At 41.1% G+C, this 25,551-nt stretch overlaps 1 protein-coding gene across 4 annotated transcripts in view; it reads right to left on the reverse strand.

The window, feature by feature from the left end:
• Positions 1-23,415, reverse strand: part of SMAP2 (small ArfGAP2) — a 44,852-nt gene extending 21,437 nt beyond the window's left edge. The window contains exon 1 of one of the 4 annotated variants that reach the window (XM_004426016.3): positions 22,907-23,415. In XM_004426016.3, the coding sequence (XP_004426073.1) occupies positions 22,907-23,009 (103 nt within the window). In that variant the 5' untranslated portion in view covers positions 23,010-23,415. Of the gene's footprint in view, positions 1-1,252; positions 1,340-11,617; positions 11,693-15,619; positions 15,641-22,906 lie in introns of those variants that run through there. The other 3 variants (XM_087446203.1, XM_087446204.1, XM_014784202.2) reach the window with 3 other exon arrangements.
• Positions 23,416-25,551: the final 2,136 nt, after the last annotated feature.

Below are 25,551 nucleotides of genomic sequence, written 5' to 3' on the forward strand. Positions count from 1 at the left end.
CCTCTTTGCCTACACCATTCTTCCTACCTGGAATGGCTTTCTCCCCTCTTCTCTGCTTGACAAACTTCAAAATCCAGTCTAGTGTCACCTCTTCTGTGAGGCGCTCCAATGGAATAAATCTTAACCTTCCCTATGGCTAATAGTCCACAGTATGCTTTGCTCTTCTAATACTTAATATATAATTAGAGTCCATTGCCTACAGGTCCCTCATGCACTAAATAGACTATGAGCCCTAGAAGGCAAGGAGCACGCCCCTTCATCATTTATCCCAAATACTCAGCACAATGCTCACAAATAGTACATACAAAATAAATGTTTATTAAATGAATTCATCAATCAATAAGGTAAAAGTATACAATTTTTTCCTCTTTTGCAAAATGAAGGGAGAAGTTTTCAAACAACTTAAAGGTGAAGCTATCCCACAGAAAAGGGATTAGGTTACTCTGGTGAGGCTCCCAAGGCAGAACCAGCACCAATGAGTAGAAGTTGATTTTAGCACACTCTGAGGAAGAATTTCCTAACAATTAAGGTTGTGTGAAAACAAATGCAGCATATTCAGAATTAGGAGAATCCCAGTGTTCAAGCAGGTGTTCAAGCAGAGGCTGGATGATCACCTCTCAGGGATGGTAGAGAAATGATCCCTGCACAGCAGAAGGGCGAACCATGAGCCCTAAAGTCTCTTCTGCTACTACCGGTCTACTAGCTGATTTGTAGGTAATTTTTTGGTCCCTTCCGGCTTGACATTCGATGGTTCTAAAAATGCAACATGAATAATCAATTTATGAAGATGTTGGGGCTTGATGAACCTAAAACGCTGAATCAAATTCAGTTCATGGGGCCTGTGACTGGCACTGAAAACTGGTTTAAATGTGATACACACATAAGGAAGAACTTAAATCAACAAATTCTGACTTGAAAATAGAGGTTAATTCTCTTTGACTTGGCCTGTCATGAACTCCAACATGAAATTTGAGAGTCAAAGTGAAGAAGCAGCAGTATTTGTTTTAAGAATAATTCTAATGCCAGTTCCCTCAGTTCCATTCATTATATCCCTTCACCCCCCATTCACTACAAAGAAGAATACACACAAACACCAGTGCTATCTGGGAGAAATTAAGTAGGGTTGCTGAGAGGTATGTTTACCAGCCTATTTTCATCTAACCAAAAGAGAGCTCACCTAGTTCCCTATTCCAAAATAACAATAAACAGTACAAACAGTTTAAGGAACCATGAGACCAAAATAAGGGCTTACTCAATCAACCTCTGCTCTCAGAACGCTCTGCAGAGAAGTCCCTTTCCATCCGGTCTATCTTGCAACAATGTTGTTTCCTTTTTGCCAAAAAGAGACACTGTCCACATTCATATATTTAAGAAAAGCAGAAGTTAAGCTTTTTAAAATGTTTGAGGCAAAGCAAATTGAAACATTTCTAAGACTGATTAGAGAATAAAGGTAAATACTACACCAGGGAATTTAAATTGGAAAATCAGAGGTGGAAAGAACCTTAGAAGTCATTGAGACTAACCTCCCACTGAATGCAGGAGATCTTCCTACAGGGGACCGCCTGGTTCCTCCTTGAACAGCTCCGGTGCTAAGTCAGTTACATACCATTTCAAAGGGTAGTCAGTTCTACTGTTAGATGACACTGACTATTAGAGATGCCTTCCTTATACTGAGTCCCATTAATCTGCCTTCTTACATTTTTACCTCCTGGTGCCATTTCTATACTCCTCCCATATTTACATAAAAACTCAAAGTATGCAAGATGAAGATAGAGGTTTGGAGATTCTAGCAGAAGAGAGCAGCTACTCACACACTCAACCAAAATACAAGCCAGTTGAGCCAACTTAACCCAGGAGGTCAATGATAGAACAGATGCAGCAATCAGATTGCTATGACATCAGTGGACATGAAGCAAAGCAACATTATCTTCCTACCAGGTAACCAGAAAAAGGAGGTTAGCGAAATAGAACACTGCTAATCATTCACTGATGAAATGATTAGTCAATCTATATGTAAACCTATTTTAGCAGTTAACTTAAAATGGCTTTTCTCTAAAGACATTAAAACTTGTAACACTAGGAAATCAACAGGGAAGCAGACTGGGGACTAGTGGGAGAATGAAAGGAGACATTCTTCATCTTTCTCTAGTTGTTAGCAGTGCTTACAGACAATGGATCTGCCTTGACTTTGCTCGCCCTGGCAAGGGAGGACCACAAAATTAAATACAACTGAACAAGAGCCTACAGAACGAATTAAGTCCAAAATAATTAAACAGCCAGTAGGCCAGGGGCCAACAAAACAAGGCACATGTCTACAGCTGGCTGCAGCAGCATTACTCAGCTCCTCTATACGTTGGCTATTCATCTCCTTTAAATCCTAGGAAAACCAGGACTTGCTCTGAACTAGTCCATTAACATGCTTGTACATATCTCATGTTATTTACCCGGCCCCTGCTATCCACAGAGCTAAAGATATGGGTTATCTATGCTGTCCACTTATCAGTTATGTGACTTAGGCAACTCAATTCACTTCTCTGAGAGTCAATTTCCTTACCTAGATTAGGTTATCTCTAAAATCTGCCTCTTCTAAAAGATAGTAGCTGTATCTCTAAAATTCATTAAACTACTCTGAAAAGACTAAAGGAAGGGCAGTTAACTTTTAGTAAATTTAGCTCCACATCAGTCTTATTTTCCTGGTTTATCATTAGTAGGTAGGGATTTCCCATAGGTTAGGCTGTAACTCTTCCCTTCTGTCTATCCCAGCACTGGATGGTAACTAGGGTATACTTAGGTGATGTTTCTGGTAATAAAAAACTACCAGATCAACCAACTGTACCACTATTACTCAACTCTATTTCCCAGAATACTTCAGAAGGGAAAGGAAGGGGTCCTAGTTTGGAATTTTTTTTAGCTCTGAAAAGGATATTCTGCCAAAGTATATTCCAATGATGTCATCACCCCATTCAGAGACATGTAACTGGACCCCCATTGTAACTGAACTCTTCTTCTGAACTCAGACTTCTAAGTGTGGCCTAAATTCTTCCATGATCTGGGCCTTTCTAGAATCAATTCTTATTACTCCCCTTCTCACTTCTATACACCAACAAAGACATCACTTCCCCTTAAAACTGTGTGTACAGGTGCCAGCTGCCATGTTCCAGCCACAGAGAGAAATCTGAGAGGGTGAATCCTACCCACAGATGCCCAGACGCCTTTTTCTGATTTAGGACAGGACACAGACAGAGGGACTCCTGGGCACGGTGAGGCCCTGATTCCAACCAGAGGGCCTCTTGACTGTCACAAAGATGTCTTTCCAGCCAGTCCTGGAGCAGCTGTGCCGTGCTCTTGATGGTACTGTCTGAAAGTCTGAGACAAGGCCCAAGTCTCTTGGGGTTTTCCTATGAGGTTTTGGTATGTGCTGCTATGATTGTTTTGATAGTAAAGAGCCAACATATTTTAAGGAGGGGAAAAGAGCCAGCCAAAAGATTTTCTGCCTGGTTGAAGAATCTCATAAAGTCAGTGACAAGATTAGACTGATTACACAAGCTGATGCCTCCAGTGGAAGCCAATCCTTTGACGTTACAAACACTGAGTATGGCAAAACTTAACACAAATTTGAACAGGTCTATGTCTTCACTTGAGAACACAGTAGATTTTCTCGAAAAAGAACAGAAAAGTGAGCCCCCTAAACTTTCATTTCATGGAGTAATGTTAGCTTGCTTTCAAGGACATACATGGTCACTCAAAGATACATCAAAATCTCTCCAATTCCTAGTGACTGACACCAAAACACTCTAAAAGCATCTCAGAAGAATGTAGAACAACTTCAGAGGGAAAGAATGGATGGTGTGGCTGAAAACATTCTTCAGGAAAGCCTAGAACTCTTTTCCCAAGAAGCCACAGAATGGACATAGAGTGTGGGAACTGAGGAAAAAAATGCTTAAAAACGCAAATACATGAATGAAATAGGTTGTAAATGATGAAGAGAGCCAGCTAAAAACCTATGACTGAAACTGTGCAGGCAGGAGATGATAAATTTACCTGCTCTCTTCGGAGAAGATTACATGAGTGATGACAACTTGGGATTAGCCAAAAAGAGTGGATCAGAAAATGGGGACCACCTAGACCAGGAGTCGGAAGCCACAACTCACTGATGCTGTTAACTTAAATGTTCCCTTTAAAAAGCTTGAAGGAGAAAAGCAAGAAACATTTTAAAAATTATGTGAAGAAAATCAAATGAAAGACCTTACAGGTCAAATGAGAAATTTCCAAACTGAGCAAGCATCTTTGTAGTTTGAATACTCACAGCTTGAAAAATAAGATTCAAAAGCTTCAGCTGAAACTTCATATACTGACTGAACTACATCAAGAACACATAATGAAACTTCGCAGAAAATTAATCAAGGCAGGAATTTATTGGTTAGAAAGAAAGAAGAAACTTTCCAAAGTGTATGAAAACATCAGTGGTGTACTGATGTTTTCAGAACATCCAGAAATGCAACTCCTACGGAAAGATGGCCAAAGACCTAGAGAGAGAACTGGAAAAAACCACTTCCTTCTATCAAAGATGGATTACGTCCCATGAGAAAAAAAGCTCAACAGTTAGTTGGCATCTCTGTTGACTGAGAGAGAGCTCAACGAGCTAAGAAAAGAAAATGGTCACAGCAGACAAAAATTGGCTAAAGCAGAGTTTAAATTCCAGCTTTCCCCAAGTGGCTCCTTAGCCCTTGCTATTCAACAAGCAGAAGACCGAGAGGGTCAGGGCGCCCAGTCCTTCTTCAGGTTCCCAGGGAAGGAGGAGGGTTAAACTGTGAGGGCTGAGGGACCCAAGTCACATTCAGGTTTGATTTAGGTTCCACAGCAGCCGCCCCTGAATCCACAACCACAGCAGGGCATTTGCCCATGTTTTCTCTCTTCAAAAGTAATTCTAATTTATCTCTTTTTAGTTAATGGCTGTTATTTAATTGATGCCACATTTGCTCTTATAATTCCTAAGACAGTTTTTAATACAATGCTTAGGAATACATTATTTCCACTTCATTGAACTCTCTAGAATTGGACAGTATAACTATTGTTCTTTGACTGAAATAAAAGATCCACTATTACTTAAACCATTAAGTGAAATTTGATATGACCAGTTGGAGACATCTCAAACAATATAGGAAATGCAATGAGCTGTTTTTAAAAATCTATAAAAGTAACAATATTTATCTCAAATTTTGACTGGTTTTAAAACAATGCAAAACAAACAAAAACTAAACACCACCACCCTCAACTAACTTAGTAATATTTTTATTAGTTTAGCCCTAGATTCATAGATTAATTTAGGAGAACTGACATTTTGCAATTATTTGTTTCCTGATTTTTAAATTTCTTTTTAACCTTTGTGGGTTATTTTTTTAGAATATGCTTTGCTGCATAAATATTTTAAAATTTTATGCCGTCAAAATGAAAATTTTCTCTTCTAAAAAAAACCCGGTATGTCCACAGTTCTTGTTAAATAAATGCTCCCATGAGAGACCCGTATAAAAGTTGTGGTACATACCGCTGGCCCTCCAAGGGGGAAGCCCCACTCTTTCTGGAGAATCTTCAGTTCTGCCTTGAGGATGAGGTCTTTATTATGCCGATGACCTCAGAAGGGGCCTGGATGCCAAAGAGCCCTAAGTGAGCAGCAGCACAAGAAGGCTAGTTGGGCTTTTACCTCTAGGTCATGTTCTCTAGAGAGTCAATTCCTGGGTGGTGGGTCCTTAGATAGCACCTCTCACATAGAGGAGAGTCTGGTGCTGAGAAAAAAGAAATCAAGCAAGGTAATTAAGAATCTACACTGGTCCTATAAAGCTAAGGCACAGAGACCTCAGGCTTACGAAGCAGAACAGAGACTGAGAACAAGTCATGGTAGATCAGCAATTAAACCTCGAAAGGGTGACTATTTTTTAGTTTCGTATATTTTGTGATAAATTTCCTTTTTTTTTTTCCCTCTTTGTACTCAAAGTTCTGAACAGTCTTAAGAAGGTTAAGGGGAAAGAATCAAAGGAAATGATTTGTGTCTATATATGAGACAGAGCTTTAGAGCAGAGGCAGCAATGTGATGAAAGCATCGATCATCCAAAAGAAGCAACCAAAAGCAGGAAAAAGAGGCAGGACGCAATGGGGCCACCTGGGCAACTTTTCATCTCTACCTGTGGATTCTCCTTCCTGAATTCACATTGTGGAGGTTTTCGGTTTTGACCGTTAAGGAAAGCTGGACTACTCACACTTTCCAGATCAACTTAAGATCTCTCACAAATGGCTTTACATGGGCTACAAAACATCATTTTTTGAAAATCTTGCTCCATCCACCTTCTCCATCAAGCCTTCTCTCCTTCCTATTCTGACTCCCACAACACTTTGTGTTTCCTGTGTCATTCATCTTTAGTGGTTCTGTTGTTGGGTTTCATTTTTGTTTTTGTTTATTTTTGTGAGCTCCTTTAGGTAATAACTGCCTAATATAGTATACTTCTAAAAAACCTAATATGAGTATTTTTATGTGGACTTGAGGTTTGAATCGCTTATTACTCAGAAAATCACACAAAGGTAATTTAAATATCCCACATAGAAAGTTAGGGGAAAGGGTGTCCTTGATGTTCCTTGTTTCCTGGTTAGCCCATGATATTTTGGCTCTAGCCAATTTCCTCTGCACAAAGACCCTGCTTAAAGCATTTATGAATAAGCTAGAAGAGTGGCAGCTGAGACATGGCTTCTCTGAAAATGGGAGGGAGGAAATAAAAAAATAGCTGCTTTCATTAGGGACAGGAAGGAGAATATTTCATTAGAAGCTAAACAGTGAGACTATCTCAGTACAAACAATTGTTTGGCTTGAAGGCTCCATGTGGCCAATTACTCCAGCAAAGCCTCAGCTGGAATGGAACAAGGAGCCTGCCAGGACCAAGGGATTGGGACTGACACAGGCTCACGTGTCTCGATATGGCTTTGGGATCCCAGAGCAACCCAGCAAGGATGCTTACAGAACACACTCTACCCCAATCAGCAACCAGCACCATTCTGCACCCAATCCAGTCAAGAATGTGGATTTAAAAGAGACAAGGAAAAGATGGCACTGTGGGCAAATGCAAAGCTATTCAACCTAAAACTGACACGTTATAGCAAATGTAACAAGTGTAAAAATTAGATCTCATAAGAGATCTGATATATTTCAATCACTACATCAATGGCTAACCGCAGGTTGCGGGGAGGAGGTGTGTAGGGAGGGATTGCTGAGCTAATAGCTAGACAATCATTTCAAAGTCTACCAGGTGGATTTGATATTTCAAAACTTGATGTTATAATTAAACTAATTTCCTATCACTCGCTTCATAGGAAATCACTAATTTCCTATGATCTCACTTCAGGTAACAGATGTTAACTTGATTCGCTAGAAGTTATTGTCTTCCCCCCTGGGGACATTTAGTTCTTTACATTTTTTTTAGGTTACTTCAGGTTAAAGCCTTAACTTCCTCTTTGCAATAACCAATATCCATTCACATTCTGAAAAAAAAATACTGAAGATGCAAAGTGAGCCTACCCACTCAGAGGATGCATATCTTTAGAAGAAGCTATTAAAGGGTGATGGGTGATATGGCCATTGGGTGCCATCAATGGGTAATATGGCCATTGACCAATGAGATTGCTCTTCATCCTCCAACCCCAGAATAGGTATTAAGCAGAAAAGAAACAATATGAAAATGGATATTAAAAATAGCCCAAATTCGGGGCCGGCTTGTGGTTAAGTTCATGCACTCCATTTTGGTGGCCCCGGGTTCACAGGTTCCATCCTGGGCACCAACCTATACACTGCTTGTCAGATCATGCTATGGCAGCGCCCCACATGCAAAATAGAGGAAGAGTGGTGCAGATGTTAGCTCAGGGCCAATCTTCCTCACCAAAAAAAAAAGCCCAAATTCAAACAGTACCACTCTTCTCCCTCTACAACAGTGCTTCTCAACTGAAGCAATTCCCACCTCTACACCCGCCAAGGGGCAATGTCAACGTCTGGTGACATTTTTAGTTGTCACAACTGGCAGGGGGTGGGGAGTGCTACTGGCATGTAGTGGGCAGAGGCCAGGATGCTGCTAAAACACCCTACAGAGCACAGGAGTATCCAAAAATGTCAACAGTGCAGAGATTGAGAAGCCCTGCTCTACAGGAACCACTTTAAAGCCATTTAGTTTGGAGCACATGAGAAATAAGAATATACCAATCCAGTAGAAAAGCCTCTTCTCTTCTTCTATAACCAACAGATAAACATTTAGAGTAAAGAATTCCAAAATTGGAAAGAACCTTAAGGATGATCCAGTCCAAGCACAGGTGGAGAAACTTAAGGCCCAGAGAGGTCAAGTCATGTACCCGCGTTCACAGAAGAAATCATCAGCTAGACTGGAATTAGAATCATCTTTATACACCCCAAATGTGTGTTATACATAGCAGATGCTCAATAATGGCCACTAGATTGACATCCTGTTCTATAGGTGTTTCTCTATGACAACATACAGTTCACTGTCTCTGCTGGGAAACCCAACATCTGAGATTGTGCGTGAAGGCTTATTCACACCCCTTCCCACCCACATTCCTCTTCCTCAAAGTAAGCCCAGAAGCGGAGAGAAGCGTACTAGACTAGACCTCAAGAACAAGTGGCCAGGCAGAAAATGTTTTTCAGTTGTTTGAAGGGAAGCTCATGCCTTTCACCCAGGCAAAGCTTTACACAAAACCTCCTGAGTCAGCAAGCGAACCCTTGCGCAAGACCACGGACATGAACTTCTCTCCACAACACTGCAGCAGCTTTCCTAACACATCAGAGGAGCCCCAACCAATGGCAAACAGATGGAAAATTGGTGCCAGTTTAATTCAGTCACGACCCTATCCAAACAAGCTAGCGGACTTTCACTTCTAAACAAACAGCAGAAGAGAAATGAAATCTGGGGTCAAAGTACAGATGGTTAGTCCAATGGCATGCTGACTGTTAAGTCGTCAAAACAGCCCTGGCTAAAGGGAGGAGAGCAAAAGATGGAGATCTGCCCTTTCAAAAATAAAACATTCACTATAATGTTTCAAAATCTAGGTGTTTCAGAATTGGGTATAATGAGGTACAACTGAGAAGGTGGGGTGCAAGGGGGTGAGGCAAAGATGCCAGCCATGTGGACAGAAAGATCCTGCAAAGGGAACATTATGCAGAGGAAGCCAGGACAGGCCTCTAGGAAAAAAATCACAGCTTCAAAACAGCCAAAGCAAAGTTGTTCAAATTAAACAAACCTGTTCCAGCGGGTAAAAGGAGAGTGTCTAAAACTGCTGCAAGGTTATTATTAATTTCTACAGCACCTGAGAGCAGTGTCTAAGTATTTACTCCCATCCCACAAAAAGGCTAAAGGACCACTATTGCAGCCTCCTGTTTCACACCGCATGCCACACTTTCCCGAGATGATGTGTCACACGAAACCTCCCACTGCGAGGGCAGAGTACGAGCTTCGTGACTCGCTCCAGTTCTCAATGCGGCACAGATGCCAGAAGCATACAAAAGAAATGGCACCAAGAAGCAAATACCACGAAGCAACGAGATTCACCTGCTCAGCTTCCTGAAATATCACACATCTTCAAATATCTGAGTTAATAGCATGAAGGTGACTTTCAAAATATCAAACAAAAAAGGAATATGATCTGAACACATATTAATAGAGTAACAGTGTTTATGATGGAGACATTAGACACTGTGTGCCAGACATTGTGCATTAAATATACAGATATACATGGGACATAATCCCCATCCTCATAGAATTTACAGTCTAAAGAAAGCCCCTTAAAAAAAAATTGCAGGGGACGGCCCCGTGGCTTAGCGGTTAAGTGCGTGTGCTCCGCTACTGGCGGCCCAGGTTAGGATCCCGGGCGCGCAGCGACGCACCGCTTGCCAGGCCATGCTGAGGTGGCGTCCCACATACAGCAACTAGCAGGATGTGCAGCTATAACATACAACTATCTACTGGGGCTTTGGGGAGAAAAAGAAAGAAAAAAAAAAAAGGAGGAGGATTGGCAATAGATGTTAGCTCAGGGCTGGTCTTCCTCAGCAAAGAAAGAGGACGATTGGCATGGATGTTAGCACAGGGCTGATCTTCCTCACACACACACAAAAAAAATGCAGTAGCTATTATCCTTTTTCTACCAATGTAGGGACTCTAACCCACCTTCCCAGTGGACTGAATTTAAGTGAAAGAGGCCTGTATGAACAACATAAGATGCTGTTCAATGGCACAACAATATTTCCACATATCAATTATATACTGTGGAAGATTATGCCTCAGATATAAGAATATATCTTGGCCCATCTTGCTGTGATCATGTCCCATACAGCCGTTCCTTATGGTGAAGCCAGAACTGTCCCCAGCTGTCCACTCCTTTACCTCAACAGAGGTCCACTGCAGGCAGGGAGTTCAGAATGACAGCCCCACAGCAAGGCCATCTCTACATGGGCTCAACCCACAGGACGCTCCGACAACTTTTTAAAATTAAATGGCCCACGTGACTACTCAGCTCTGAACACATAAAAACCCAGCAGTCTGATAGCAACAGAAAAATTTACCTTGTACCATTATTTATAATACTGAAAAATTAAAAACATAAAAGTCCAACAATTGGGCAAGAGTCAAGTAAGTAATGACATATTCAAATGATGAAATACAATAAACGTATTTAAATGTTGTTAATGTCATGAAAAATGCTTATGTTAAATGTTAAGCAAAAGAATAATGATATAAAATTATTATGGTATAAACTCAAGTGAAAAATGGGTGATACAGATTATGGGAAATATCTTCTGCATCATTATACTTTTTCATTCTTTCTAATGATTTTTATCACAAATATGAATAACTTTCATAATTAGAAAAAATAAAGTTTTTGCTTTTTAAAAGAAATAGCAGGCCGGCCCCGTGGCTTGGTGGTTAAGTGCACGCGCTCCGATGCTGGTGGCCCGGGTTCGGATCCCGGGTGCGCACCGAGGCACCACTTCTCTGTCCATCCTGAGGCCGAGTCCCACATACAGCAACTAGAAGGATGTGCAGCTATGACATACAACTATCTACTGGGGCTTTGGGGGGAAAAAATAAATAAATAAAATCTTAAAAAAAAAATAAAAAATAAAAAAAAATAAATAAATAAAAGAAATAGCATTTAATGATGTTTAGCTAAAAAGCACAAGGACCCTCCCGCCTCCCCACCCCCAGAATCCTACAAGACAAAAAACAACTGGTCTGGGAATCTGTTCCTATGGTAACAAACCTTTTTTTTTTTCCCCTTAACTGCATAAGAAGTCTAATGAAACTGAGCCCTATTTTTAATATGCCCACAGTATGGACACTTGATTTTAGTCCCTTGTGTCAGGCTGCTTCTATTCACAGACCAGGCTCAGAACTAAGTCAAATGCTCAGAGGAGCTGATTTGCAGTCTCCCTGATTTCCAGTGCTGCCTTTAATGACACCTTTCTCTCACGTACAAACTGGAAAAGTTAATATAGCACTCACACTATAGGAAAGGCCTTTTCTCAAAATTCTCCTCAGTCTGAAACAGTTCCTCTAACCAAACTCCTCATGCCTACCTTCAGAGAGACAAAGTCCTCGGTCCCAAATAGCTATTCTTTCAATAAAAATGCTTTCAACACGGCAAAGAGCTTGAATCTTTTAATTCTTTCTTTCTCAAATCAGCTGTCACACTTAAATTGGTTTCCATTAGCTCCGCTGTTTACAGTTATTTTGAACAAAAGCATCATGATAAGAATGGGGAGTTTCCTTCCCATTTCTCGTTGGAGGGCTTGAGTCAGTTATAACCTGAGCAGTAACCTGTCAACAAGAAAAAGACACCAATGCCCCTTCCCCATCGAGTTTTATCCTGCAGCTTAAGATGTTACCAGCTCACATACAAAATTCTGTAAGAAATTATTTTTTGAAGGCATTAGAACAAAAACAACCTTCTAAACAATATTAAGACGAAATTTTTAACTCAAGGCTTGAAACACTAGAGAATGCATTTCTAAGTTCACACATTGGGGGACTTCCAGTGAGACAAGAAAAGAGGAAGAAGTTAAACAACAAAATTCGCTTCGCATGCACTTCAGGAAGTAACGTGGTAGGATTAGCATGTAAACCCACATCTAAAGATATAAACTCTGTGGTCGAGGCCTGGGGATTTATGGTCTTTCCATCACTAGCAACTGCTGCAAAGACAGTATGGCTATTTGAAAAAAGGATAAGAAAAGGTATTCTATTTTCTCAAATCACTATGCTAGGACAGGCTTATCAGCTATGGCTGAGAACAGGTCTCTCTTCTTCCTGTATTTGTTTTACTGTGTTCAATACATCATAAAATGAGAACGTTACACATTTGGTTTTTTGGGTGAAGAAAAATGACATGAAGCCTAAGAGATCCAGTTCTCATTGTTTCAGATTAAGAAATTTCTTTTTGAAAGTTTTGACTTGAAATAAAAAAAAAAAAATCAACAAAGCATTCTCCAGTGGGCTTATGAAATTCAGTACTTTCTAAATAAACTATATTCTATATGTATATGTAAAAGCAAACCAGAATACCCATAGAAAATATACAAATTGGGGAGAAAAGAGGGCTATGGTCAACAAAAATGGTCAGAGATCTACTTAACATTACTTGAAAATGAAAAGGAGCAATAATAAAATCCTAATACCACCCAATGATATGTTACAAAGGTGGGATTCTAGGGAAAATCTCAGCCACACATGAGGGAGGACCTGAGGGAGCGTTGGGTGTAAGGGGAGAGTTGGACAAACTGAAGACAACCACCAGGGCAACCTTACACTGATGGATGGCCACAGCTGAAGGCAGATTTGGCTCATCTCTGGGGTTTTCCACTGGGGAGGGACTTGCAGTTCAGCCATCAATGGACCAGCATCCACAAAGCCTGTGGGGAAATACAGGATCCAGAAGAATGGGGTAGGGAAGGAGAAAGTTTGGAAAATGGAAGAGTCAAATACAGTAGTGAAATGTAATTATTAAACATGAGGCTTCAAAAATGCATAGATGTACCTCTTAAGTTGAAACGGCCTGGCTGAAAAGAACTGGTACTCTGGGAAGCAGTCTGATATGCTTTTTAAAATACCAAATTACATTTTAATTACACATGGAATTACAGTTATACCTGCCAAGAGGAAATTAATTTTTGGAGAAAAGAGAAAAACAATGAAATCTATGCAATTTTTACAGTGGGTAGCTTTACTCAAACCATTAGGGTGCCTTATCCATGGCCTCTGTGGAAAATAGCAGCCTAAAAGCAAACATACTCACACTCCACCGAAAAACTTTGCTGGCCTAGTTCCACCAATTCCATTAATGTAGCAGGGGCCCAAAGGCAGGTGACCTGATTAACAAAAAAAGCACTTCTAGAAAGTGCTCAACCTTATAATCAAGAAGAAAACTAGTAGCAATAACCCAAGAAGCTTTGCCTTTCGAGCAGAAGCAACCTCCCTTATAAGACAAAATACTTTTCAGGTCCAGTACAGAGAAAGTAGACCCAGTGATCTCACCTCCCACCCCCAGTGTTAACCTATCTGAAGTTGTGGGGGGAAAAAAACAGACACCCCAATAAGACTAGTTAAAATGATATGTAGCACAAGGAAAATTACGGTAGTTACCCCTTAGCCACAGTTTCAGTTACCCGCAGTCAATCATGGTCCGAAAATATTAAATGGTAAATTCCAGAAATAAACAATGCATAAGTTTTAAATTGTGTGCCATTCTGAGTAGTGTGATGAAATCTCGAACTGGCCCTATCCAGCCCAGTCAGGACATGAATCATCCCTTTGTCCAGCGTATCCACACCGTATACCTATTCACCCAGTAGCCACTTAGTAGCCCTCTAGTTTATCAGATCAACTGTCAAGGTATCCCAGTGCTTGTGTACAAGTTACCCTTATTTTACTTAATAATGGCCCAAGAGTGTAAGAGTAGTGATGCTGGCAATTCGAATATGCCAAAGAGAAGCTGAAAAGTGCTTTCTTTAAGTGAAAAGGTGAAAGTTCTCAACTCAATAAGGAAAGAAAAAAAATCATATGCTGAGGTTGCTAAGATCTACAGTAACTTTTATTACAGTATATTGTTATAATTGTTCTATTTTTATTGTTGTTAATCTCTTACTGTGCCTAATTTATAAATTAAACTTTATCATAGGTATGTATGTATAGGAAAAAAAAACAGTATATATAGGGTTGGGTACCATCTGTGGTTTACAGGCATCCACTGGAGATCTTGGAACGTATCCCTCCATGGAAAAGGGGGGACTGCTGTAACTCCACCGCAATTACCTTAACTTTCAAGGAAAGACTACTCTGTACCATGTTTTAAGGCTGCAATCCTCAAAACTCTCTTTGTACACCTTATGTGTTATGACTTAAGTCGTCCAGCCATGGATGGGACAAGCTCAATGTATATATAGCCTGCCTAAGGCTTCCCAGAATTGAGAGGGTGGGAACTTGTTTCTGAGTAACCAAATGATAAATCACTCCTGGCAGCAACCAACAGTCAGATACAGATTCAACAGAAGCCAATTTTCCTAGTCACGCATCCTAATTATACAGGCAATGACTGAGTTGTTACAGTACTTCCCGAGACTAATTATTGTTTCGGCAACAGTTAAGATCCTTTAGAAGCACAGGAGGTCGTATCTGCCTGAAAACCCTTCACATCTCTTGTCCAAAATAACTAAACTATTTACGTATAAGGAGAAAGAATTACATCTTGGAGATTTTTTCAAGTGCCTTTGTGCCTCTCCCTGTTTCTACTTGGATCCTACCCGGGTCCACTCTATCAGAGGGAACTACATCTCCCAGGCTCCCTTGCCAACTGATTTCTGGGTAAGTTCCATCAGTGAGAGGCACTGATAAGGATAAGAGGCAGGAGAAGGAGAGAAGCCAGGGTAATGCTCTCTCTCTATTACTTGGTCTGAGTTCCAGCTGGCATCAGACAGCTCTTCTGTCCATGCTTCTAGCTCACACCAGATGGCTCACACTTCTGGCCTTTGGTGACACCAGCACCTTCTAATTTCCTTAGGGGCATAGTAGCTCCCAGGTGTTGCTAATCTCTGGGTTGCCTCACTAGCCCGTTTACCTTCACAGCTCTTGTATCACCTGTGTAACCTATTCCGTATAGTAATTTCCCTCTGCTTGTAAGACGTACAGTGGTTTCTGTTTCCTTGACTGGTCCCTGACTTTAAAATATCTTTTAAAACTTAGCTTTCCTAAGAATTAAGCAAATCTTCAGACAACTTGTAAAAGATTTCTTCTAATACGAAACAAGGGGTTTACAGATGACAAAATCAATTCATTCGTTCAAACGAATATTTACCAAGAGCCTGATCTGTGCCAAGCACTGTTCTTGGTTCTGGGAATACTATAGTGAACAAAACAGGCACAAACCCCTGCCCTCGTGGAGCTTACATTCTAGTGGACATGTTAGCTGTGGCAAATTACAATTTTAAAAAATTAACCAATACAGGAATATTTCTTTAACAATAGAGGAATTTGGTAAAAGTGAATTACCTTCAAGGTGTTCTACTCTACATAGACTTGGTTCCTACCTTTTCAGTGTGGTAGGCTGAACTGTCACATTCCAGGGGCCAATATAGAACTTCTTCAAAGTTAGTATCTACTTAAACTGGCCACTTGCTCAAATAGAAGTACAACTGTGATAAGGATCTAAACAGACACAATAACAAAAGTTAGGCATTGTATGCTTAGAATGTAAGTCATATGTGTGTTTTATGCAGATTCTTGCTTGGCATCTTTTTCACAGGGGATATCATTTGGAAGAATTGAGTCTGAGTCCATTTAATGTCACTTTATCCCTTGTCTATGGCACAGATAGAGTCCATTAACAGAATATACAGGGCCGGCCCTGTGGCTTGGTGGTTAAGTGCGCGCGCTGCGATGCTGGCGGCCCGGGTTCGGATCCCGGGTGTGCATCAAGGCACCACTTCTCTGTCCAGCCTGAGGCCGAGTCCCACATACAGCAACTAGAAGGATGTGCAGCTGTGACAGACAACTATGTACTGGGGCTTTGGGGGCAAAAAATAAATAAAAAAAATCTTTAAAAAAAAAAAAAAAAAAAAGAATATACAAAGCCAGCTGCAATGTACATAATGAGTAAAGCGTTGCAGTCACCAATTGCATGACATTATTCCCACGATAGAATTTTCAGGCAGAAGAATAGAAACAGACAATGACTCAATGACAACTGTGCCCAAGAAAGCTGCCACCTACATACCACAATGACATCAGATGAAGAACACAGCAAGGAAGCAGTTTTCTGATTTATTTGAAAGCAACAGATTTGTGTAATGAAAAGTGCAGAATAGAAAAGGGCACTAAGAGATATGGCTGCAGATATACCTGTTTACACATCCTAAGCACTGAGCAACCAAGAGCACACATCAAATATTCAGTGCTCTTAGACTGCTTGAGTATAATAGCATGTTCAGCCTCAAAAATTAATGTCATCAACTCCAGAAACAACATTAATATCTACTGCTGACATTTCACTAGACTTTTCTAAGATAATTTAATGTACTTGTGAAGGTACACTTCCATGGAGATCTTGTGGGGACAATACTCTGACCTTTCTTACTATTCAGCAATTAGAAAACATTTCATGTCTGCAATATTTATAATTCTGTTTGAGTAGCAGGTGGACTTCCGTTACTATGGGCTTCTTACACAACAGGGAGTCTAATGCATATTCATAATCTCAATGCCAAAGAGCAAGTCAACAACAGAGCTGGGATTTTAACCTTATTGGCCCCTGCCTACCTATTAGAAACCTTATCCCTCACCGCTCCCAACATGTAGTCAGAATATACTAAAGAATCACACTCATATACACACACACACACACACACACACACACACACACACGATACAGCACACCTTGGAGCCTTTGCACATTCTGTTTCCTCTGCCTAGAAGGCAAAGTCCCCTAACTCCACCTGGCAAAGTCATGCTTATCATTCAAGACACAGCCTCCTTGTCTCTTTGAAGCCATGACTTCCTGAGGCAGACTTGTTTGCCTTCTTGAATGCTTTCATTTCTCCCTGCACACAATGCCATAATGATAATTATTACATTGCATCATTTATCTGTTTACACATCTGCTTCCCCATTAGACTGTAAAATCCTTGAGATCAAAGACCCTATCTTCTAATATACAGATCTGGTACAGTGTCTGACACAAAGTAGGTGCTTAAGAAATATTTTCTGAATGAATATATGTAGTGCAGGATTGCAGGCTTGCAAAGAGCTCCCGCTAAAAGATATGGCATTCTGTACTCTCTATCCCACTGCCACGGAATGATATTTACAAGACAAGGAGAACGAATAGGAAAGTATCTCCCAGGGAATGGGTTTAACAAGTTGATATTAAAAGACAATCTAACGGGGACTTTAATAAATCATTTTCAGTAAAACTGTGTCATCCTAACCACGACTGTCAGAGTTAAGGTGTACTAGCTGTAGAAACCCAGAAAGTTATCTGATCTTGGCTGGAGAAGGGTGTTTAACAACTAGAAATGGAACCAAAACTCCTTCTGTTGTCTAGATCTGATGGAATTTTTTTTTTAATCTCTCAAAAGGTACCACAGATACAGCTAAAATAATTAAAAATTGATAATAATGTTCATGTTCTAAGGGATGATATTTAACAAGCAATGATTTAGCTATGGACAGAAAACAAATGGAAAGGAAAACTAGGGATTAATTCACCAGAGTTAAAATTTAGGACTACTATTGGAAAATTTCTACACCAAGATTCCCTGGTCTAATCTTTCATACAAGTTTGAAGAATCGGGAAATATCCAGAGACCATCCTCAAGGGTACTATAAAGTACATTTGCAAAAATGCCAGAACCCCCATATATAGGAAATGGTTTTGGCTTAAAGACTAGGGAATTATTGGGTGAGTCATTCTAACTGTGGCTTCCAGTAACCAGAGTATTTAAGAGAATAAAGTCAGAAAGTAAAATGAATAAAATCAAGATAAAATAAGTAAGATCAGCAATAGTAATAATAAAACAGGCTTACGTTTGTATGACACTTTAGTTTACGAGGCACTTTCATCTTTAAAACAAGTAAAATTAAACTGAGAAAGTTAGGTGGCATGCTGAAGGTCACAAAGCTAAAATCAGCAGAGTAAAGGAGTTAACTGATGTTCCAACATCAAGTCTACAGCTCCTTCCACTACTCTGCTTCTCTGACATCCAAAAGGTGGGCTTATATATGCTATGGATGGGCCTAGGATACTTTGTAAGATGCCTTCAGTGAGAGCAGAGATGTCTGCCAAATTACTTAAGCGTATCTTTCAACTTAATCAAGATAACCTAGGTATAGCCTTAGAAAATATGTTGAAAGAATGAAGAAGCTCCTCAATGCACATGGAGAGAGAATCTTCATGTTCTCCATGTTACACTGTTGATTGAAAAATGCAAGGTGCCATGAACTGTGCGTAACATGCTACTATTTGCATAAAAGCACTGCAAAGGAATGTATTTAAATGTAGTTGTTTGACTATGCATATATTATCTCTTAAAAGTCACATAAGAAATTACCAACATAAGTCAGAGGGAGAAGGTCAAATACTGCATGATTTCCTTCATTAAGTAGTAGATAATAACAACAATAAACAAACACATAGGGACAGAGATTGGATTGGTGGTTACCAGAGGGGAAGGGGGGAGGGAGGAGGGTGAAAGGGATAATTCGGTACATGTGTGTGGTGATGGGTTGTAATTAGTATTTTGGTGGTGAACATGATGTAATCTATGCAGAAATAGAAGTACAATGATGTACACCTGAAATTTTTACAATGTTATAAACCAATGTTACTGCAATAAACAAAAAATTAAAAAAAAAAAAAGACACTATTGGGACAGTTGATGAATTTTGAATAAAGTCTATGGATTAGATAATAAAAAAAAAAAAAAAAAGAAATTACCAACAGTGGTTACTTCCAGAAAGGGAAAATGGTGGCTAAGGGATCAGAACACAACTTTTCACTGTACATATTCCCATTTGAACTTTGAACCACATGAAAGTGCTACCTTTTTCAAAAAGTAAATTTAAATTTAAGAATATATAATTGGAGTTGGAACAGAGGCAATGGTTAGGTGATTCAAGGTGAAATATTTCAGAGATAGGATGTAGCAGAAGAAGGGAAAAGAAAAAAATTATTGTAAAGTTTCTGTCAGACTCCAGAATTCCATGTGGTGTTTCACTGTCTGAAGTAAATATTCCTCAAGACCATCAAATTTTTTCCATTCTAATTCTTTTCTCTTTAAACAACTCTCAATTTTTTACGAACCTTGATACTGAGAAAGGAGTGTCCCGATAGTAGACACAAGTAGGTCATCAGAAAGGTAGATGCCAGGGCTGGCGCAAGCAGTTAAGTGCGTGCGCTCTGCTGCAACAGCCCAGGGCTTCACTGGTTCGGATCCCGGGCGTGCACCGACACACCGCTTGGCAAGCCACGCTGTGGCCACGTCCCATATAAAGTAGAGGAAGATGGGCATGCATGTTAGCCCAGGGCCGGTCTTCCTCAGCAAAAAGAGAAAGATTGGCCAGTGTTAGCTCAGGGCCCATCTTCCTCACAAAAAACAAAAAAAAGAAAGAAAGGTAGATGCCTTCATGGTAAATAAGATAGTGTCCAGTTTAAACCAGTCTCTGAAGAGGTTGATTAGGAGTTACTCCAGGCACACTGATAAAATAAGGAATTGCAGAGCTAAAGGCTAAACCTCGAACCAGTAGGACCCCACCAAGGGTCTATCCAAAAATGGGACCCAGCCTCAACTGGGTAGAGTTACCATTAACATATCTGGAATTTTCAGTATGTTTGTCCTCTGTTCTATCCCTATTTAAGTCAGTCCAAAAATTTACCCTGAAGGTAAATGAGGAAACCACATCTTTGGGCCTAGAGCAAGTCAGCATTTTTTTAAAAAGCTATACCATAGCAGCTTCCTTTCCCCTACAAGGATCACTTGAATGCCTTAGAGATCCTGGAAACTCGTGAGTCTTGTGCTCAAGAGAGTTAAAAACCCCAGGATCAACAAAACTTGTACTACGTAAAGAGAACACATTTGTTCTCTAATCTGATGTTCAAATTACATATCTAAAGATAATATCATTCTTGAATAAGATTTTAAAAAGAAGAGTGACTGCCAAAGAGTTATTTTGGAACATTACAAAAATACAGGTCTGCAGTCCAGGACTACATCATCTGATTTAATATTAATGGATTAGCAGTCACTCACCAGGTCCTGTACAATTAGCTCTCAATTTTCTAAGTAAAAAAGGACATGAGACCTGCAGATAAATAAACTCAAATCCAAATCTCATTTTAGCCAATAGTTTTTAAATTCCACCTCCCACTAAATGTATTTTTTACCAGAGCTAACAGGTAACTTGATGCAAGTGTCTCTTCCTTCCATGATCTGACAGTTGTCCACAGGATCATTACGACAACCAAAATTACGAAAAAGGAGGGGGGAAATGAGTGAGAGAGATTGAAAGAGTACAAGAGGCTAGATAATTGACAAATGGGATAAACCCAGACCTCAACAAATGTCTTCTTTAACTGAATTGAAAGATGACTGACACATTGTCATCTCTCTCTCTTTTTTTTTTTTTTTTGGTGAGGAAGATAGGCCCTGAGCTAACATCTGCCAATCCTCCTCTTTTTGCTGAGGAAGACTGGCCCTGGGCTAACATCCATGCCCATCTTCCTCCACTTTATATGGGATGCCGCCACAGCATGGCTTGCCAAGCAGTGCGTCGGTGCCCGCCCGGGATCGGAACCAGCGAATCCCAGGCCATCGCAGCAGAGCGCGTGCACTTAACCTCTTGCGCCACCGGCCGGCCCCTGTCATCTCATTTTTAATACAATGGCCAAGTCACTGAGGCCAGCAAACCAAAATGTAAAACTAATTTGTGAAAAAAAATTGTTTCAGGAACCAGGGTTCTACCATCAATAGCAGTTAATAAAGTTTACAAGCCAGCAGTTACTAGTTTTCATTAAGAATTAACTAATGTTTCATTACCTGATCCCCAGTAATGCTATTGATCAAGAGCAACAGAAAATTCGGAGGAAGAAGTGATGAATCAACCTGTCTCTTCCATATGCTATATTTTATTGGCATATGAGTGGTATGAGAAATGAGGGGGTAAGGGGGGTACTAATCATCAAAATGTTATCTGACTCCCCAAATGTAGCAATGCTCACTCCAGTGGGTTGCTTCACTGTGACTCAAGATCTGTCAACTGAGGACACAAGGGAATTTTAGTAATGCTGAGATACATTCCTAAATTTTAAACTGAATCTTCCAAATTATCTAGCAAAAAATCTAACAAGAGTCAACTATAAGAAATTAACCTCCTCAACACAAATTGATTCCACAGTACATTTTAAAATGAATTCTTGCTAATGCAAAAATTCAGGAAAGAAGTCTGGGGACCTGCTTTCCCTAATGGCACATGCCATTTATTTATTGGTAGAGGGCACTAAAATATAATACTAGATGTCCAAATCAATGTATCACTCCCCTGTTCTCCTTACGTAACCTTATTTTTCTAAAATGAAAGGTAATTAAGTGAAACTATCAATTAAGCATGTACTTCCTCTCTCAATATTGATAAATACAAATATATTTGAGTCTTTGTTGTTTACTATACCCAATATGCTATATGGCAGGCAACCCTGACAAATCCACTGCATTCAGGAACAAAAGTAAATGAACAATAGCTCCCAAAATATAACTACGTATCTCTTTTTCCCCAACCAAAGGGAAAAGAATTTTTCCAACTCCTCCAATTATATGCCAAAAAATTCAGAAAGAAAATAAGGATATAAAATATTTATAAAAGCTTGTATCTATAAATTTTCAGCGTAAACATTTCACTAATAACCAAGCTTTCCTATCATACTGATTTTTCATTATATCAAATCATGAATCTTTGAGGGCACAGAAAACAAAGACTAAATGGCTCTGCCAATTTACAATGATCACATTTCACCTTTAGAAGGGTAATCACCATGGAAGCAACAAATTCGATGCATCCTTTGCTTCCTTCTCTCCACTGATTAATCAGATCCTGCACTACAGCCACAATCTGCTAGTTTCTGCCACCACACACACATTAGGCCTCCAACGCACTCCACAAGCCAGGGCTAAGCTGTCTAGAAATCTGCACTATGTCACTGCATACGGCAGTTTCCCACTGCACACATCCAGGAAGAAGAAAGGCACCTGAGCACTCTGTCAGATCTCAGCAAGGCTGTGAAATGACAGAAGGAGCTGCTAACCAAATAGCAGGCAGCAACCATCACCACCTTTAAAAATCATTTAAGCAGTTTTCTTCCCCGTCATCTCACTTGCCTCCTCTCCCTCCCTCCTTCTCTCTTTCTCTCTCTCACACACACACACACACACACACACACACACACACACACACACACACACACACACACACACACACACACTGCAGTTCACCCCCAGCTTTGCAAGTGGAAGGCTGACAGCCCTGGGCTGCCTCTGGATTGACCGTCGGCCCAGAACTCATTCAGAGCTCTGAAATACAGACATTCTCACCTGCACACACCAGCCACTTCCTCCCCCACCAAAACACACACACTTGCCCTCGAGACCTCTCCCCACACCAACCCCCGCGCTGCAGAACACCTAGCAGGCTCATTAGCAAGAGCAGCAGGCGTTACCATTTAGGATGCTCTGGGCCGCCTAAGCTCCAGAAACCCCTTCCCCACCCAGGCCACCTCCCACGCGCGGCCCGGAGGCTGGACCCCTCGCCCTCGGGGAGGGATGTGCTACCTTTAGACTGGCAGTCCGCACAAAACTTGTTATCCTCCTCCAGCAGCAGGTTGGCCAGGACCGCCTGGTACCGATCCACGTCCTTCACCGACTTGCCCGTCATGGCCAGGGTGCCGGCGGGGGCAGAGGGCCAGGCGCCCTCCTCGCCCCCAGAAGCCCCTGCCTCAGTCCGGAGGTGAGGACTCCCGGTCCCCCGCCCAGGGGCACCTCCTGAGCGGGGGAGAGCCCTCTCCTCCGGCCCGCCGCCCCTTCTCCAGTCAGCCGCGCCCGCCCCCGACTTTGCAGCCCCTCAGTGCGGCGCCCCCTAGCGGGCTTAGGGAAAGGCCCGCGTCCAGAGGAGGCTGCCGGACCAGGGACCCTCAGCCCCGGCAAAGGGAGCTCTCGGTCCTCCTGCGTGCCGGGCGCAGAGACGACCCCCGGTCCCGCCTGTCTGCGGGCCGTGCGTCCCGCGCCCCGGTTTCCCTGGCAGCTGCAGCCCGCTCAGCCACCACTTCGGCTGCCTACTTCCGGCAGCTCTTCCTCTCCACCTCCACCCATCCCAGCCCGCGCATGCGCCCCGCCCCCACCGCTTCGGACTGGGCTCCCCGCTTCTCAGGAGCCAATCCGGGCAGAAGCGAGGGGCGGAGCTTTGGGTGGGGCGGAGGGAGGGGTGGACACGCCCCCTGCATGTCCTTGGAAAAGAATGAATGGAGCCTGGCAGAAAGGCAGTGGAGAGAGTGGAAGAAAGTGAAGGGAAACAACAATTAACCTTTGCTGAGCTCTTACTAGGTGTCAGGCACTGTGCTAAGAGCTTTATATGAATTATCCCAAGATAATCCTCAAAACGTCTCTATAGGTTAAATATTATCATCCTTATGTACTGAGGGCTGTGGATGCTCTGAAGTCCTCCAGCTTATTCCTTCCTTCAACAGCCAAATGGAAGGGCTCAAGCCCCTAACCGAGGATAAGGGAGACATCACATCCACCTCAAATTTTCAGAAGATTCTGGTCACCTCTCACTTGGAACGCCTGCTCCCACTGAATTCTGGGTTCCCCTGTTCATTAGCTTTCCTCTTATGATTACTGCCATCTTTGGACATTGTTCTGCCTGCTGCTTCGACACTTTGTTCTTTCATTCCTTAAATCCTCCCAAAACAGTGCAGTTCTGTGCAGCAGACCTTTACTGAAGGTTATTTGGAGAGGTGGGATGGAGAGGAGGGGTGATTGCAGCAAAACAGAGAATAGACAACCACTTAAAAATGATTATTAAGCATCATTGTCCAAAGCCACCCTTACTACAGAGAATTTCTCAATGGTTATCCTTTTCTTTAGGGATCCACCTGCCATCTGGAAAATGTTTTCATTCATTCATTCACTTAAGCAAATTGTTACTGAGTAACTTCTAAGTATCAGGCACTGTACTGGGAGAGAGGAACAGCATGATCCAATCAATGGTTTTAAAAGATCCCTCTGGCTGCCCTGGGAAGAATGGATCAGGGAAGCTGGTAAGACCAGATGCTCAGAGTAATCTTATCTCTAGCAAAACCACCTCCTCTATCTATTTACTTTCTCCCAAGACCAGGCTTCCCTCAAAACTTTCATCTCATTAGAGAAAAACTAAAGTGTTCTATTACTTTATCAATCAAAACAATTGAATTGTCTAACCCTCTTCCCTTCTAGCCATGCCTAGTGCCTAGGAGACTTGACTTTCATAGACACACATGGTCGTTACGGTATTTTTCCTAAACAAAATCTCAGTTCTTTCTCTAGAAGGAATTCTGCCTTCCTCCTAAGCTATTTTTCTCAACCTGCAACCAGTGCATAATAATTTTTCTTACTTTAACTTAACTTTTCTTGCTTTAACACCTATTTTATAAATGAGCAAACTGAGACTTAGAAAAATAAACTCTTTCATCTAATGAGGAATAGAGCTGGGATTTTAAGCTTAGATCTTTGTGATTCCAGAGCCTTAGTATTGTCAGAGCTTTTGCTTATGTTATCTTTTATAATCCTCAGAAAATCCCATAAAAATAGGTATTACCATAATCATTTTTCAAGAAATGATGACACAGAGGCTGAAGTTGGTGAAACAGAGGCTCAAAATTACCCAGTTAATGTGGTAATTGTGCTTTAGTTCAGGTCCTCCTCATCTTCAGGCAAATAGCCTTCCTGCCTTAGTCTAACCCTAGTTAAATTAATCCTTCACCCTGCTCTTGGGAGAGAGCTTCATAAATGGCAAATCTCCATTGAATCACACACTCCTGCTAAAAAATCCTTTAGTGGCTCTCTATCATCTATGGCAGTGCTTCTCAAATTTTCCCATCTAGTGAAAGATTGCATAGTCTGATGGTTAAGCACACAGACTATGGGAACAGAATGACTGAGTTTAAATCCTTAGCTTCACCACTTACTATCTGTGTGAGTTTTATCAGGTTACTTAACGTCTCTGAGCCTCAGTTATTTCATCTATAAAATGGGAATAATGATACTAATAGTAGGATTTCATAGGATTGTTGTGAAGCTGAACTGAGATAATACCTGAAATATATTTAGAACAGCTCTTGGCATATAGTGAGTGATAGACCATTAATGCTCTTCACTAAATATTTCTGGCTTTCTGCCTTCTGAGGACATGATAGGATTTTGTTTCCTGGCACTATTGTGGT

Source organism: Ceratotherium simum, chromosome 22 (genome assembly GCF_057802395.1).
Source record: "Ceratotherium simum simum isolate JZ-2026a chromosome 22, ASM5780239v1, whole genome shotgun sequence".
Lineage (NCBI taxonomy): Eukaryota > Metazoa > Chordata > Mammalia > Perissodactyla > Rhinocerotidae > Ceratotherium > Ceratotherium simum.